Source organism: Filicampus tigris, chromosome 22, assembly GCF_054856515.1.
Source record: "Filicampus tigris isolate MCC_2025a chromosome 22, RoL_Ftig_1.0, whole genome shotgun sequence".
In the NCBI taxonomy this organism is placed as follows: Eukaryota; Metazoa; Chordata; class Actinopteri; order Syngnathiformes; family Syngnathidae; genus Filicampus; species Filicampus tigris.
In genome coordinates, this window is record NC_141238.1 from 8650757 (window position 1) to 8665433 (window position 14677).

Here is a 14677-nt window from a genome sequence, read left to right on the forward strand (position 1 = left end):
TGATTGCAAAGCCTGCGGCGCGTGTAGACTGGAGAAATCAGGAGAAATCCTGATCCTTGGATTGGCATCGAGGTGCGTTGTTAATCTTAAAAGTAAACACACAAATGGTGACTACCTACAGCATATCTCACATTTTGCTGCGGCAAGAATAATGTTTCCAGTGTGGACCAGGAGCCAAAAAAAACGCATATTGTATTGTCACATTGAGCAACCCAAAATTAAGCAGATTAAAATAAAATGGCCATAATACCCCCAAATGTTCATCATGTTAAAATATGACTGTGCTTGGTGTGGGTTAAAATACTGTTTGATCTTATACTGTTGTAGTTTGATCATACACTAATGTTATTTTTGAGGCATCTGAAGATGTTCTGACACACGTGGAGCCCCCAAGCCAGGACAATAAACATCGGGATTAACCTCTGTTTACACAACCGCCCCCGCCCCCCCATACGTCCTTCCCTCCTACCTCGCCGTCTGCATAGGGAGCATGTTAAAGCCTCGCTGTATTCCCTGTGTGTCAAGTTCACCTCCGTATCCAGACGTCCGTTTGAAGCTTTGAAGCCCGGCATCACGAAAATGACATTACAGCATTTAGAAAAAAAAAATCAGTGTTTCAGTTTCAGTCTCTCAGTCAAAACTAGTAAATAAAGAGCGCGCCATATATGTGCATTTCCTAACCACTCGGGCTTTATGGAAACACATCACCTGGAGGCGAGACCCCGCTGACCCCGGCCTGTCACAGCGCCGTGAGCACGAGACAAACGCGGCGAGATTTAGTGCGGAGGAGATGCCGTTCCCGGCCCACCGCCGCCTCTCCTTTGACCATAATAGGCCAGCGGCGCGCTGGGGGGAACGTGTTGCCGGTAATTGAAGTTCACCCGGGAGAGGAGGACAGGAGAGCGGTCCGAGCTTCTGTGAGGTACACACTAGCGCCGTTGCCGCGGCAACCCGGCCGGGAGAACTCTTCTGGGTTCAGAGGGCGGAAAAGTCCAGCTTGGGATTGATGTCAACACGCCTTGCCTTTTATATCCCTCACAGATGAGCCTTGAAAAGGCTGCTGCTACCTGGACAGGCCTCATTTTACACCTCATTTCACGTTACTGTGCTGGTACCCTCAAAGCGCATCAAAAAGGCCAATAATTGTCTCCAAAAGGCTGCATAGTGAAACCTAATTATCATTTGCACAAACGTAAGTGATCCACAAATTGGGCAGGCTCAAATGAGGCAACTGTAAACCACCTTTAACTCATTCAATGCCATTGACGAATTTACACGTCTTTTCACAGTCCATCCATTCAATAACAGGATTTTATATTTTTTCCATTTTATTTTTCAAACATTATGGTAAAAGAGCGTCTGAAAATGTCTGGCAGTGAATGATGTAATGCTGTAAAATGCAGTAAAAAGTTACACACTTTAAAATGAGACTGCCATACTACCTCAAAATGTCACCCATGTTAAAGTTAAACTACTGTAAATCACCCCAAAATTCAACAGTTTAAAAGACAAATTGTGCAAGTTAAAATAAGCCTTATAAATTACCGAAAATTGTGTTGGTTAAAATTGAAACTGCCGTAATATCCCAGAAAGTAGCGCATGCCTAAATTACACTTCTCTAACACCATAAAATGCTGTGCAAGTTAAAAATAAGACTACTGTAAGGCCACCAAAAGTTGCACTGGTTAAAATAAGACAACATATTTGCCCCAAAACTGGGCCAAGTTGAAATAAGAACTCACTAAAAAATGCACAAGTAATGATGACAATACCGTAAATCAGCCCAACTATTGCCCAGGCAAAAAGTCAACTATTGTAAATCAGCCCAAAATGTGCTTGTTAAAACAAGACTACTTTAAATCGCCCCAATCAAAAAGCAATTTAAAAAGAGACTACCCTAATACCTACGAATGTTGCACTGGTTAAACAAAAATACAAATAACTGTGCCGTTTAAAGTTTCATCACTATAAATTAACCCAAATTGCCCAGATTCAAATGACACAACTGTAAATCTCAAAAAATTGTGCAAGATAAAATCAGACTCCTACTTTGTTCCTGTGGTTGAAATGTGCTCTTGGTTACTTTTTAGATATTAAAAAAAAAAAAAAAAGAATTCAATGCAGACAAACTTGACAATGCGCACACACACACACTGGCAGAAAGATGACGGAAAATAAGAGCGATGGAACAAGAGAAGGAGGCGAGTGACACTAACAGAGGGGAAGTGTTCTTTGTGTGTGTGTGCGTGCGTGTGTGTAGGTTCAAGGGTCACAGATGACTCAGCGGGTTGAAGATGGGGACACGGCATCCAAAGCACTCACATTGCTTCCATTCTTATTGTTATTGTCGTTAATGGCTCGACGAAATTTCGCAACTCGGATGAGCTCACGCTACGTTAGCCGCTAAACAAACCAAGCAAGAAATGGCGGCCATTTTGAGTGTGTGTGTGCGTGTGCGTGTGTGTGTGTGTGCGTGCGTGACTCCCAAGAGGAAAGGCTGGGAAGCGCAGCGATGGGAAAGTGGGCCAACGCTGGAGAGCTCCTTAAAAGGCGTGGAGAGATGATGTCGTGGACTCTTTCCTCCCGCGCACCCCCACCTTGAAGTTTTTTTTTTCCCCTTTGCAGTCTTTGGCCAAACTCATCATGCACAGAGAAGAAGAAGAAGAAGAAGAAAAAAACGCTGATGACTTCACCCTGCTGCGCCAGCGAAGGCCTGCGTGCATCAGTAGCTGCCGAGGCTTGTTATGAAAGACGATACTTTGTGCATTTGGGAAGCTGGCGTGGCGGCGAGCGTGTAGGAAGGAGGAAGCGGAAAAGGATGGAGGATGCACAAGTAGCCTGCTTCCGGCTAACCAATCAGATCACATCCTGACTCCACAGGTTTCCCCTTTTAACATTTCCACCAGTGAATCACTGATTCCCAACAACTGTGTCGTGAGGAATCGGACAATTTTCACTTGATTGGTCTGACGGGTTCACTGACAATTTGTCCATCAACGTAATTGTGAGTGTGAAGGATTGTTTGTCTATAGCGTTAGCATGTTAGCATAATTCCAAATTTCATATTTCTTTTTTTTTTCTTTTTTTTTTTTCCCATGACTTGTATCGTTTTTTTTTTGTCAATGTGAGCAACACAATTCCGAGTGCTTTTAGGCTAAGGATATGTGTCCTCATGAGGATAAGTGGTATCCAAAATGTCTGAATAGGAAAACGCTATCACTTTTTGCGCTGATATCGTTTAATTAATGCTGTTTGTGGGATTTTTCCAATGTCAAAATATGTGCTTGGACTCAGTGGCATGTTGTGTAGCTGCAAGCACACAGTAGCAAGGTGAGCGTTCGCCACGCCCTAATTGCACTCGTCACTCTTTCTGTGAGTGCGTGTGTGTGTGTGTGTGTGTGTGTGTGTGTGTGTGTTATCCGCAAGCCATCTGCCATTATCTGGGGAATGCTGTGTGCACACTTTATGGACATATATGTAGCCTGGCTATTTTTAGCACTACACCGCCTCCTTCTCCTCCTTGGTGCATATCTGGATAAATGTGCACTTTTCGCTGTGGATAATGCAACCAAATTGTGACACATGCGGCACCATACGACTCAACTCAAAAGTGGAAGTCAACTCAAAAGTGTTCTTGACAATAATATAGTCTGTACGGCCCCGCTTGTCTAAAACACGGTGTTCTGATTCATTTTGTGTTTGTGGAAAATGAATGAAGCAGCAGCAAAATCCATCCATTTTGATCCATCTAAGGGGGCGGCCATTTTGCCACTTGTTGTCGACTGAAAATGACATCACGGTTCAGGTAACGACCAATCACGGCTCAGTTTGCAAATGTTACATAACCAAACTCAGACAACAAGTGAGCTGTTAATAATGTTAATGAGCCGCAAAATAAATGGTAATGATATGAATCTAATTTCAATGTAATAGCAAGAAAATCTATTTTGAAATTTTATCATTAGCCTCATAACATTATTGCCTGAGTCATTTTTCACTGTCACACTATCAGTAAAAAAAGAACAAATCCATGTGCTTGCTAAAAAAACTTTATTATTTGTTTTCTGAAAACATTCAAATATGTCTTAGCCAGCCAATTGTGCTATTAGGCTCACAATATCATATTGATATAAATTAAATACGGGTGAAATTTAGGGATAAATAGATCACACATTTAATAAACAATATTATTTTAAGTATCAAACATAAAATTGATATTAAAAATAGTCTGACAAATGAAATGATGAAAATAAAACATTCAAAAAGTATTAGATTATTTTTTTTTTTTTATAAATAATTTGCTGTTCATAACTGGTTTGATTTGTGCTTGTTTTGATGGTTGCTGGAAACCAAAGCGAGCCGCCCTGGAACACCGCCGAGCCCACACGCAGTCGTGTTACGCTGCCTTGTTTTCAAGCTTCCTCCGCCATACTCTACTCGCTCTCCTACTCCTCCCCCTCACTCCCCCTCACTCCCACCCAAATCCCCCCATCTTGGACGCAGGTACGAGGGGTGGGCAGCAAACATGACTTGAAATGGATCTTTTTGTTTTTTGTCAAATAGTGGGGGCTGGACCTTTATTTAGAACGTCGAAGAGCCCGTTGTCATGGCAACTGCATTAGTCAGTCCTGTTATGAGCGGCTGATTTTGGAGATGATGAGACGACTTTGCAAAGAAGATACCAGGAATTTTTCAAATGTTTTGAGTTCAGGCGAGAATTTGTTTTCATTGGAATTAACAAGTGGGCTATTTTTTAGAAAAAGACATAGAATACAATAACAAATTCATATTTTCAAGAGAAGTAAAATGTTGTAATCTTAACAAAAAACTGCAGAATTTTGAAAGGATCAAAAGTCGTAATCTTACGAGAATTCAGTTGTAATATGGTCTTAAAATCAAAGTTTAAAATCCCTGTTAAGCATATATGAATGTCTTCTGAATTTGACACCACAGAGTGTTAACAACCTTGCCCAATTTTAACGGTTCAAAAATTGCCAAGTATGTAAAATGATGCTTCAAAATCGCCCAAAAAACCTGACGCGTTCTTTTTGCTCACCAACGCTGTGGGCGTGTCCACTGTATGCGCTCAAACCGCTCATTTGTCAACTGTCAATCAAATACATCGACTAATACCTGGAAAATAGATGCTACTTCAACTAGCATCTTTCTCAGGCCTATGCAAAACTACATGTTTGAGCGTGACAATATATAAGCACGGGGGTCATCGCTGCAACAACGAGGCGCTCTAAAGCGGCCACGCAAACGCAAAGCACACTCTGGCTGTCACGTCCTGCTTGTGTTTCTCTTTCCCCCTTTCTTTTTCTATCGCACCTCCGCCTTTCTCACTGTGACATGCAAACACTCATGGCTGACCACCAGGCACTCTAAATGAGCTACACCAGCGTCAATTCCTGCTCGCGGCAGTGACAGATGAGGCCTCCTGTCACCTTTGAACCTCCGAGGATTCACCCGCTGGCCTGTTTGGAAACAGAGCTGGAGAGGTTTGGACTGGTCGGAGTCGCGAGTATCTGCATTTTGTCACGCTCACACCGCATCGTACGCTACGTCGTCTTTTCTGCTTTGTAGCGCGCGGCCAGAAAAGTGATGAGCTTTTTATTTCCACATGGTGCTGGGCCGCAATGATTCACTCTGGCTTTTTAAGCGCAAAAACACACTCGGCGGGCCCTCGGCGCCGCGGCCTATTATTAGCGCCGGGAAACAAGGTCACTGGCCCAGCTTTGTCTTATTAGGTTGTCGCTGCTCCAGCGGAGGCCTTGTACCTGACGCCAGAAGCGATGCCGAAGCGGCCACGCTTATGGCCGGCTTCCCAAAAACGTCATGTTGCTGTTTACACTGGATTTGTTTTTGTTGCCAAACTGGTACTAGGGCATGTGCTGCCTGAGGGCCATGACGCGCCGTCCAAGGGCCACTTGAACCCGACGGCAGAGTGTAGCGACTGCGTCATCCGCCGAACGTAAATCAAATCCTTACGCAGTAGTTTTATTCATCCTGTTTAGTAAGCACAGCTTTTGCTAAGAAAAACAGCAGCACAGAATGAAGCAGGCTGACAGCACATTACCACAGAGACACGAATGTTTTGACATGCAAGTTAACGATTACGTGATGTGGGGGGGGTATTATTGCTGTCTAGTGGGTCAGACGTGAGCGATAGTCATGTATGTACTGGAAGTATTTTCTCCATGTCTGGTTCTGTATTTGTGCTTTGACTTTTGTGTTTGGCTCTAACGTCTCATTTCAGGAAGCAGTGTTGCATTAGCAACTTAACACATTCTTTAAGGAACTTCCCCTTTGGCCTGTCACGGGGCTAATGGCATGCAACAAGCTTCTGCTTTTGCACCCCTCATATTGAACTGACAGTTTGGCTCCAAAACAAGTACAACTGCTTTTTTTTTTTTTGCTGTTGTTGTTTTTTGACGGGCGGCACACACAGAGTCGTGGGTTCGATCCCAGCCCCGGCCTCCCCGTGTGGAGTTTGCATGTTCTCCCCGTGCCTGCGTGGGTTTTCTCCGGGTACTCCGGTTTCCTCCCACATTCCAAAAACATGCATGGTAAGTTGATTGGAATCTCTAAATTGCCCCTAGGTGTGATTGTGAGTGCGGATGTTTGTTTGTCTCTGTGTGCCCTGCGATTGGCTGGCAACCAATTCAGGGTGTCCCCTGCCTACTGCCTGAAGACAGCTGGGATAGGCTCCAGCACGCTCCGTGACCCTTGTGAGGATAAGCGGTATCGATAATGGATGGATGGATGTTTTTTGACGTACGTGATTTTGTCATACCCCGCACAATGTTGTTCTAGCTACAACGTGTATCATAAGTGGCTTAATCCTTTAGTTTTATTGTCCATAATGATGAGTCATTCTGATCATGCATATTCTATTTTCATGTGTGCCTGAAATTGCTGTCCACGCTCTCATTCTAGGGTAACTGCTTCTTTAAGAGACCCACTGATATTTTCATTTTCAGTGACATCGAGACCAGCTTTTTGTCCTCCTCAATAGAGGCTGAAACAGTGCATGGTCACACCAAAATTATTTACACTCACGTTTCGTAACTTTTGTCATATTATGTGCGCCGTTTGGTTTTGTCACGGTTAACGACCATTCGTCCATTCTGTCATAATAAAATATTAATTGGTATAAAAATGTTTCAGAAATGTGACATATATTTGTTTGATGGTAGATAGTTAGCTTGCTATCTGAATCATGTTGTGAAGTAAATGTCCACCCTGTCGTTGTCCACCCTGTCATCAAGCTCACATATTTTTCTGTTCACACTGTCTGATTGCATTTATTTGAGTAAAAACAAGGGGCTTGACTTGAGTGACTCCGTACGTTAATGGACACAACTCGACTGCTGTTCTGTTAGCAGCGTCACTTTCAGGAAACCACGGTCAGAGGTGTCAGGGCGCTGATATCACTTGTAAGTCAGCTCGGCATCCCAGCCCCCACGGCGGTGTCTGGCATTGATAGCGGCCTCTGTAAAAACCGCACAGCTCCCATCACACCCGGTCCAAACGGGCCCAAGGACTGCCGGTCCTGTTTCGGGGGCGCCCCGGCACTCACGGAAAGGAGACAGATAGTGAGTTTCAAGTGTGGACAAATCCTGCTCCCATGCCCCCCGTGTCAGCCCCTGCCTGGGGTTGGCGCCTCGGGGATGTGGAGGGCCGCTATCAGGAAGATAGACGCCGGGTACGGCTTTCATGTTCGAACGTCCTCAGAGAGACAGTGAGAGAGTGGAATCACCCTGACTGCAGACAATCGTGTGGAAGAGACAACAGATAGGTGATAGCTTTATCTGCAGTGCTAAAACTACAAATACAGGCCATGGGTCTTTCTTTATTGTAGGTGCGGGGGAGGCATTGATTACGAATTACTAACATAAACATAGACAACACCCTACGTCAGAATCTACTGGAATGCAAATAGTCTCCTTAAAAGGAAGTCAACCCAAATATTTTTTTTCCAGAATAGTTCTATGCAGCCCCACAAGTTGAAATACAGCATTCTGATTAATATTGTGTTTGTGGAATATACAGTAAGTTAAGCAGCAAATTGCATCCATTTTTAGCCATCTCAGGGGGCGGCCATTTTGTCACTTCTGTCGACTGAAGATGACATCAAAGTTTCTCAAGGCTCAGATGACCAATCATGGCTCACCTGTTTTCTAAAGCTGTGCTAAAAACGCGGTGACGCGCTTCTGTAGGTGCTGCTGTTTTGGTTAGCAACCGTGTTCATAAACGCCACTCACTCACTGTAAATAATAGCATGCGATAGTTAGAATGCTAATGCTGCTTTAGCTTTTGAAGGTCACTCCAGTTATCCAGAATGGATGATTAGAATTGGAGTTGCAAAATGTCGAAACATACAGAAAAAAAAGTACATGATGATTAATAATAGTCTACATTTGTATTTGTATGTACTTATTTATCTGAAATAGAAATGTATGCTCTATAGACAGGATAGGCTAAAAGTACGTATATGTTTTTTAAAAATATATATATATTTTAGGAGTGAAAGACGAAAGCAAAGAAGTTGTGAAGGAACGAAAGGAATGATGTTTGAAAGGAATGACAGAAGGAAGAAAACAACCATTTAAATGAAAATGAAAGTGTCTACCTACCTTTGGCTCACATTTATTGCATTTTTAAAACCCTAAAGCAAAGTGTAATGTTGCAATCTGATGTATATTTATATAAATCAAATAGTTGTCTATAGGACGTCATAATAGTGCCTACTGGCTGTTATGTAATATTTTCAAGCGCTGCCTCGTCTTATTTGGTGTACACAGTCACAGTCTATAAGGGATTACCCATCTCACTTTCTCTCCCTCCCCTCTCCCAATCCACAGCAGGTGACGTCACATTGCAGCTCCTCCGTCGCTGCCATCTCGCGAGACTACGAGGCAACAATCCAGCCGCCCTCTTCTCGCGCTGACGCCGAGCTCCACCTCCTTCCCCGCACGCAGTCCTCCCTTCCCACGCCCCAGTGCGCTGTGGGATAGTGCCACTATAAAGTATATCCTCTCTCGGAGGAAGATAAGAAGCCCGAGACAGGAGGGGGATGAAGATGGCGGACGCCAAGCAGAAGAGGAACGAGCAGTTGAAGCGGTGGCTGGGCTCCGAGACGGACCTAGAGCCGCCGATCCTGAAGAAAAAGAAGACGAAGGTGAAGTTCGACGATGGCGCCGTGTTCCTGGCCGCCTGCTCCAGCGGCGACACTGAGGAGGTGTTGCGAATGCTCGACCGCGGCGCCGACATCAACTACGCCAACGTCGACGGGCTCACCGCCCTCCACCAGGTTTGTGGACCCGCAAACCCTTAGCCGAGCCGGGTTGGGACGGGCCCGGCTGGGCCGCGATTTCCTCGATTGTCCCTTGAACACCTGTCAAGTGGAAGCCATTCTCCTCCCGTTGTTTACCTACTTAAGAGTTGGAGCACCGGAGCACGGCCGCTCACACTGCCCTGCTGCGGCTACTCGTGTGTTCAATTCCACCCAGTATTAGCTGCATTTTTACTCGTGTAGACGTAGCAAAGTTAACGGCTCTGCGCGTCGTTGTTGCTGCTGTTTTTTCCTTTCTTATGTCTTTTCTTCTTTTTTTTTTTTTAGCCTTTTGGAGGCTAATGTACTTAATGGCCGTCTACACATACCAGGCGATAGCCAGTGTCGGTGGGCGCAGTCTAATTGCTGACTGTGTTGCTTCAGTGCGATCTGTCAGCTTGTTTTGTTCATTTTTTCACGTGGGAATTCGTGATTATTTGGTGTTACTTTGGCTTGTGTTGCCACTGATTGAGACTCGTTTTATTTTACAAGGTAGAAATTGGTGTACTGTGGCTAGGTGCTAGCAGCTAAAGTCGGTTTGTTGATAAAGCCTTCGTTAGCAACAACGGCTAGTTGGCGAGCATATATTATTCCGATCACACGCTTGTGTTGCCCACTAGTTGATGTATTGTCTTGTTAGTGTTATTAAAACATTTTGGAGTGCTGTATTGGTTTCGTGTTGAATTATGGCTGGGTTAGCAGGTAAATGCTAACGCTACGTTAGCTCAAGTATGTTGCTTCGGTTAGCCACCATCGTTCGTTTAGTTTTGGGTATGTCTTTGGAATATCTAGAAAGGACCGTCGGGTCAGTGGGTAGCTTTTTGCACCATAAAAGCTGACATTTATTGACTTTTCAAGTGTGAACGTGTGCTTTTAAATCCCCCTGACATGTCAGCATTCCCGAGCTAGCTTGTCCCCCGCTAGCGAGGCTAGTTGCCCTTGCAGTCAAATGATGAGATGGCAGCTCTTTGGCCTGACGAGTGTCACCATTTACTCGTCTCTTCTTTAACGAAACATGATCAAATATCACATTTGTGTATCATGTTAGTCGCAAATGTAAAAAGGTGGCAGACCTGCGCATGTTAACAGACGCTATGTCACAATTGAGATCCTCATAATTGACTCAGTGATGTGTACACATTTGAAGTTTCATTAACTTGTGCAATATGTGCTGGCACAGCATTTATCACAGCCCATCGTTGTTTCTGATAGTTTCCACTCCTCCTGCGGTATTTTTAGCAATACTGTAGTCTTGATGACAGCAGCTTTGTTGTAGACGTTTAAACGCATTTGTCCAGGTGCTAAAATCGTCTGTTGTGAGCAATGCCAGAATTTTGGTATTGAACCTACGACTCGTACATAAATGTACAGTGATGTTCTCTTCTTACTCACTTGACTACTAAGCTCGTGTGTCACCAGGTGCTTAATATTTTTGGAAGAATCACGAGTATGTGCATCACTCTCAGTCATATTCACCTTGATTAAAATGTACAATTAATACCTCCCCTCCATTCCTCCCACCCTCCTTCTCTCTTTGCGCAAAGATCACAGTTGCCTTTTTTTGGGATGACGACTCGCAAGAGAGCGCTGCCCCAGCGACGTAACCATCTCTGGAGAGGAGAAGCTGCGGTGTGTGTGTGTGTGTGTGTATGTATGTGTTGTAGGGCATGTAATATTTTTGCAGTGTGGGCTTTTTAAGGAGCGAAGGTGGCACTACGGGACTTTGCACACAGGCCAGATAATCCCAGAAGTGAAGATGATGATGACGACGACGACTTCGACTCGATTTTCATGTAAAAGAGTTTGCCTATGTCTTTGTCACTTTGTTGGTGAGGAAGGCCTGGATCATCACTCCAGGGTGGGGGAGTGTATTGGCATATCGTTCCCGAAAGCCGTTGACCGGGGCATGGTTATAAATACTGCGGCAGCAAGTTCTCCCGACTGTGTTTCAAGAGACGGTGCTAACTTTGGCTATGACTCAGTCAGTGGCCACGCTTTGTAGTGAAGGGCTCGGAGTAATCAGGCATTGGGAAAGAGTCATCAGCCGCCTGTTAGTTACAATGGCGGAATGGCCACCGTAGGTGGCGATTGGCGGTCAGGTCTATCAGAAACACTGGACGTTATTTACAAACTAAATTTGAATATTTGTTCCAATAATTGTGGTATTGATGGTAGTTCTTTTTTTTTGGGGGGGTTCTTGTTCAATCAGATTTCTCCATGTGTGTTGCCAGGTCAATCTAATCTGCCCAGGACCTTCAGAATCAGTATCACAGGCCCATATAGCTAAAGCAAAATCAGCAATGGGGCTGTTTCTCGAACCAGTAAGATCTCAAATTTGTCCTCACCAGTAGCGGTGGGCACGTCAGTCCATCAGTCGTCATTCCTTCATTATTTCAAGCTGGCCCACTCCGTCGTCATCTGCGACAGCCAATCGGCATTGAGAATATACTTACTACATCACACACACGCCAAAAAAACCCAGACACAAACGCACACAGCGTGTTGATTCGTATAATAAGAAAAAACGGGACAATGTCTTTGCGGTCTGTGGTACCAAAAGTATACAAGACTGTGTTGTGTTTTTAACTCGTGTACACTTTTGTGCTACGCTTGCGTCTAACGTATTATGTTCTCAACACCGACCAATGGACGGACTGGACCTGCTTGCAATAATGACGGAATGAAGACGGATTGAGATGCCCACCGCTGGCCATCATAGTGATTACGTCCGCTTTTTTCCACCCTCTAAATGGTTGATCGGAGCAAAACCGCTTGACTAGCAAAACACGTCTTTAGCGATCTACACACATTAATAACACATTTTAATTATCAGCGTCTCTTGTTGTTACACACTTGCACGCTTTTGGGTCGTGCTTTTGTGTAGCATTGATGGTTTCTATTATTGCTGATAGTTGTTGTTTTAAGAGGTTGCATTAAATGCCCCTCTGAAGGCCCAAGTACAAAATGTATGCCCCAACAATGCTCGTAGGTGCGCTGGTAGCTTCAGATGCAAACAACAACGAGGCGCTCGGGTTGAGATGGGCATAAAAAAGTGAAAAGCGCGTCCTCCGCTAGAAATGTTCTACGGCGTCCTCTTTGCTAAACTGGTCGCGGGAGCGTAGCATTCCGAGTGCCGTCGCCTCGGCCTCCGCATTCCTCACATGACAGTATTTGGAAACCATGGCAAAGAGCGAGCGGCGCAGACATTCCTCAGCTGTCACCTAAACCCCACCCCCTCCCCTGGCCTGTCCCCACACCGCTGAGCTCCATCAAGCCAATTAGCGCGGAGGTAACCAGCACTTGTTGGCGGCCTCTGCCAGCAAAAGCTCCACACTGACCCACACCTGAACTTTTGCTTTCCTCCTGCCGGGCCAACGCGGCGCGAGCCCGATTCGACGGGTCTGTCCGCCCAACTAGAAGTCTGTGACTTTATCTGGAGCGGTCGCCATGGCGACGATGACTCGAGCAGTGTGCGTTGGTGGATTTGCATGTACAGAGTGGGAGTTGCATAACCAAGGGTGAGAGGGAAAGTGGTTGGCGGAGCTGAGCAGCGAGGAAAAAGAGTCAGGCTGGCGACGGAGGTTGCCATGGAACGGCCGCGGCGGGCCGCGTTGTGTCCGTGCAGCCGTGTGCGGGCGGCCACCCGTTCTTGAGGTTCCCTGACGGATGACTCGGGGGAAATGAACCGTCGTCTAATTAATTTCAGATGACAAGGCGATATTTTCCCTCACCTGTTTTGTGCCTCCTATAAACAAGCACCAGACCCGAATTCTCTCTCGGATTCAGGTCGCTTGTGTCCGAGTGTGTTTTGAAGCATTTTCAAGATTCCGACTTCAGGTAGCTGAGGGAAGAATTTGCAACTGCTTCGGAAGGCTTTGAGATTTGGAAAAATTGAAGAAAGCAGTTAGCGCAGAGCTACTTGATCCACGTCGATTTAAGGAGAGATTTTTCCCATTTTTCAAGATTGTTGACACTCTACTGCGCGTTTCTTTTATCTGTATCGAGGAGTTTTCCTCCCAGATGATTGGAGGCCTTTGTTTGCCAAATGAGGGGCTCACTGAGAGTCACTGGTGCATTTCAAACATTTTTTGCTGAATACATTAAGGTGCACCTCAATTATTCATGGACTGGATTGTAGATGGTCTGCATTTGATGGTGTTTTTTTTAAAATTTTTTAAAAAATTTTGCCAGTCTGGTAGTCTTAATCTAGACAGCTATGCTAATGATGCTAATTCTCACGTGCTGCTGCTGCTGTTGTTGTTTTCCAAAAGTCTGTTTTAGCACGTTAGCTGTGTTTGTGGACCTTTTATAGCACGCTGTCATAAATTTGATGCAATTAAGCACGCTGAGCTAAACGGGAAATCAGGTCAACGGCAATCTGTGGCCTATCTTTTTTTTTTATTTATTTATTTTTTTTATCTAAACAGATGGCAGGAGTGAGCATGTCAGGCTAATTCCGCTCCAGGAACAGTGTTGGGTATCTCAGTTTTGGACCTGGTAACGCTCGGGTGACTAAGCGCATACATTCTTACGTCTGTAATTGGCAGGTCTCTCCTTGTCGAGCCGACAACCCGGCAATCATCCGGCAGGAAGTTGCTGTGATGTCGATGATGTGATGCCAGGTCGGCGACGGCCGTGACTCGCCGGTGACGCTCGCCTCGCCTCGGCTCCGCTCAGAAACAAAAAGGCCATCCAGTTATTTTAGAACACGTTGTCGAGTATTCCGCAGGAGCGCGGCGGCAGGTTGGAACTGGTTCAGCCGGGGTCGTTAGGAGGAATTCCTCAGGGGGAGCAAACCTGCTGCTACGCATCCGACCAAGCGGACTTGACCCGGGCTCAAATTTGGCTAGAAAAAAACCCCGTCACGTCAACTGCTTAACTTGTGTGTCCGCTTTTCAAATGTTTGCGAGATGACTTCAGCGCATCAAAGCGCCCTGTGCCATCGCGTCTGTCTGTCTTCTGCTTCCCGAACAAAAACCACGGCGGCGGTGGGGGTTGGCTGGTTTGCTTTTTACGAGCCGTTTGGAAATGCAAACACCTGGACGGGAGACGGCAAATTCCTCATCGCGAAAGCGCGCGTGTCCATTAGTTGTCCGCCGAGAAACATTTCCTTTCGCCCTGGTCTCAAAATGGCTGCTTCGCTACTGAGTTTACCCAGCAAAGGTTGGGGACTAAGTTCATTCACCAATCATGATCTTGTAAGGCCCACAAAATATTGTGGCTTTTTTACATGCCGTACGTCATTCACGCCATCTCTTGCATGTCACAAATTTTCCATTTGATTTATTTTCTCCCTAAAAATTGGAAAGCGTCTACTGACAACACTGCGCAAAGCCATCA

The 14677-nt window shown here is 45.3% G+C and overlaps 1 protein-coding gene across 4 annotated transcripts in view; it reads left to right on the forward strand.

Moving 5' to 3' along the window:
• The window catches only part of ppp1r12a (protein phosphatase 1, regulatory subunit 12A), a 67151-nt gene that overhangs the window by 29342 nt on the left and 23132 nt on the right, over positions 1–14677 (forward strand). For all 4 annotated transcript variants that reach the window (XM_086023112.1, XM_086023111.1, XM_086023113.1 and 1 more), the window contains exon 6: positions 8868–9316. In XM_086023112.1, the coding sequence (XP_085879238.1) occupies positions 9080–9316 (237 nt within the window). In that variant the 5' untranslated portion in view covers positions 8868–9079. The remainder of the gene's footprint in view (positions 1–8867; positions 9317–14677) is intronic.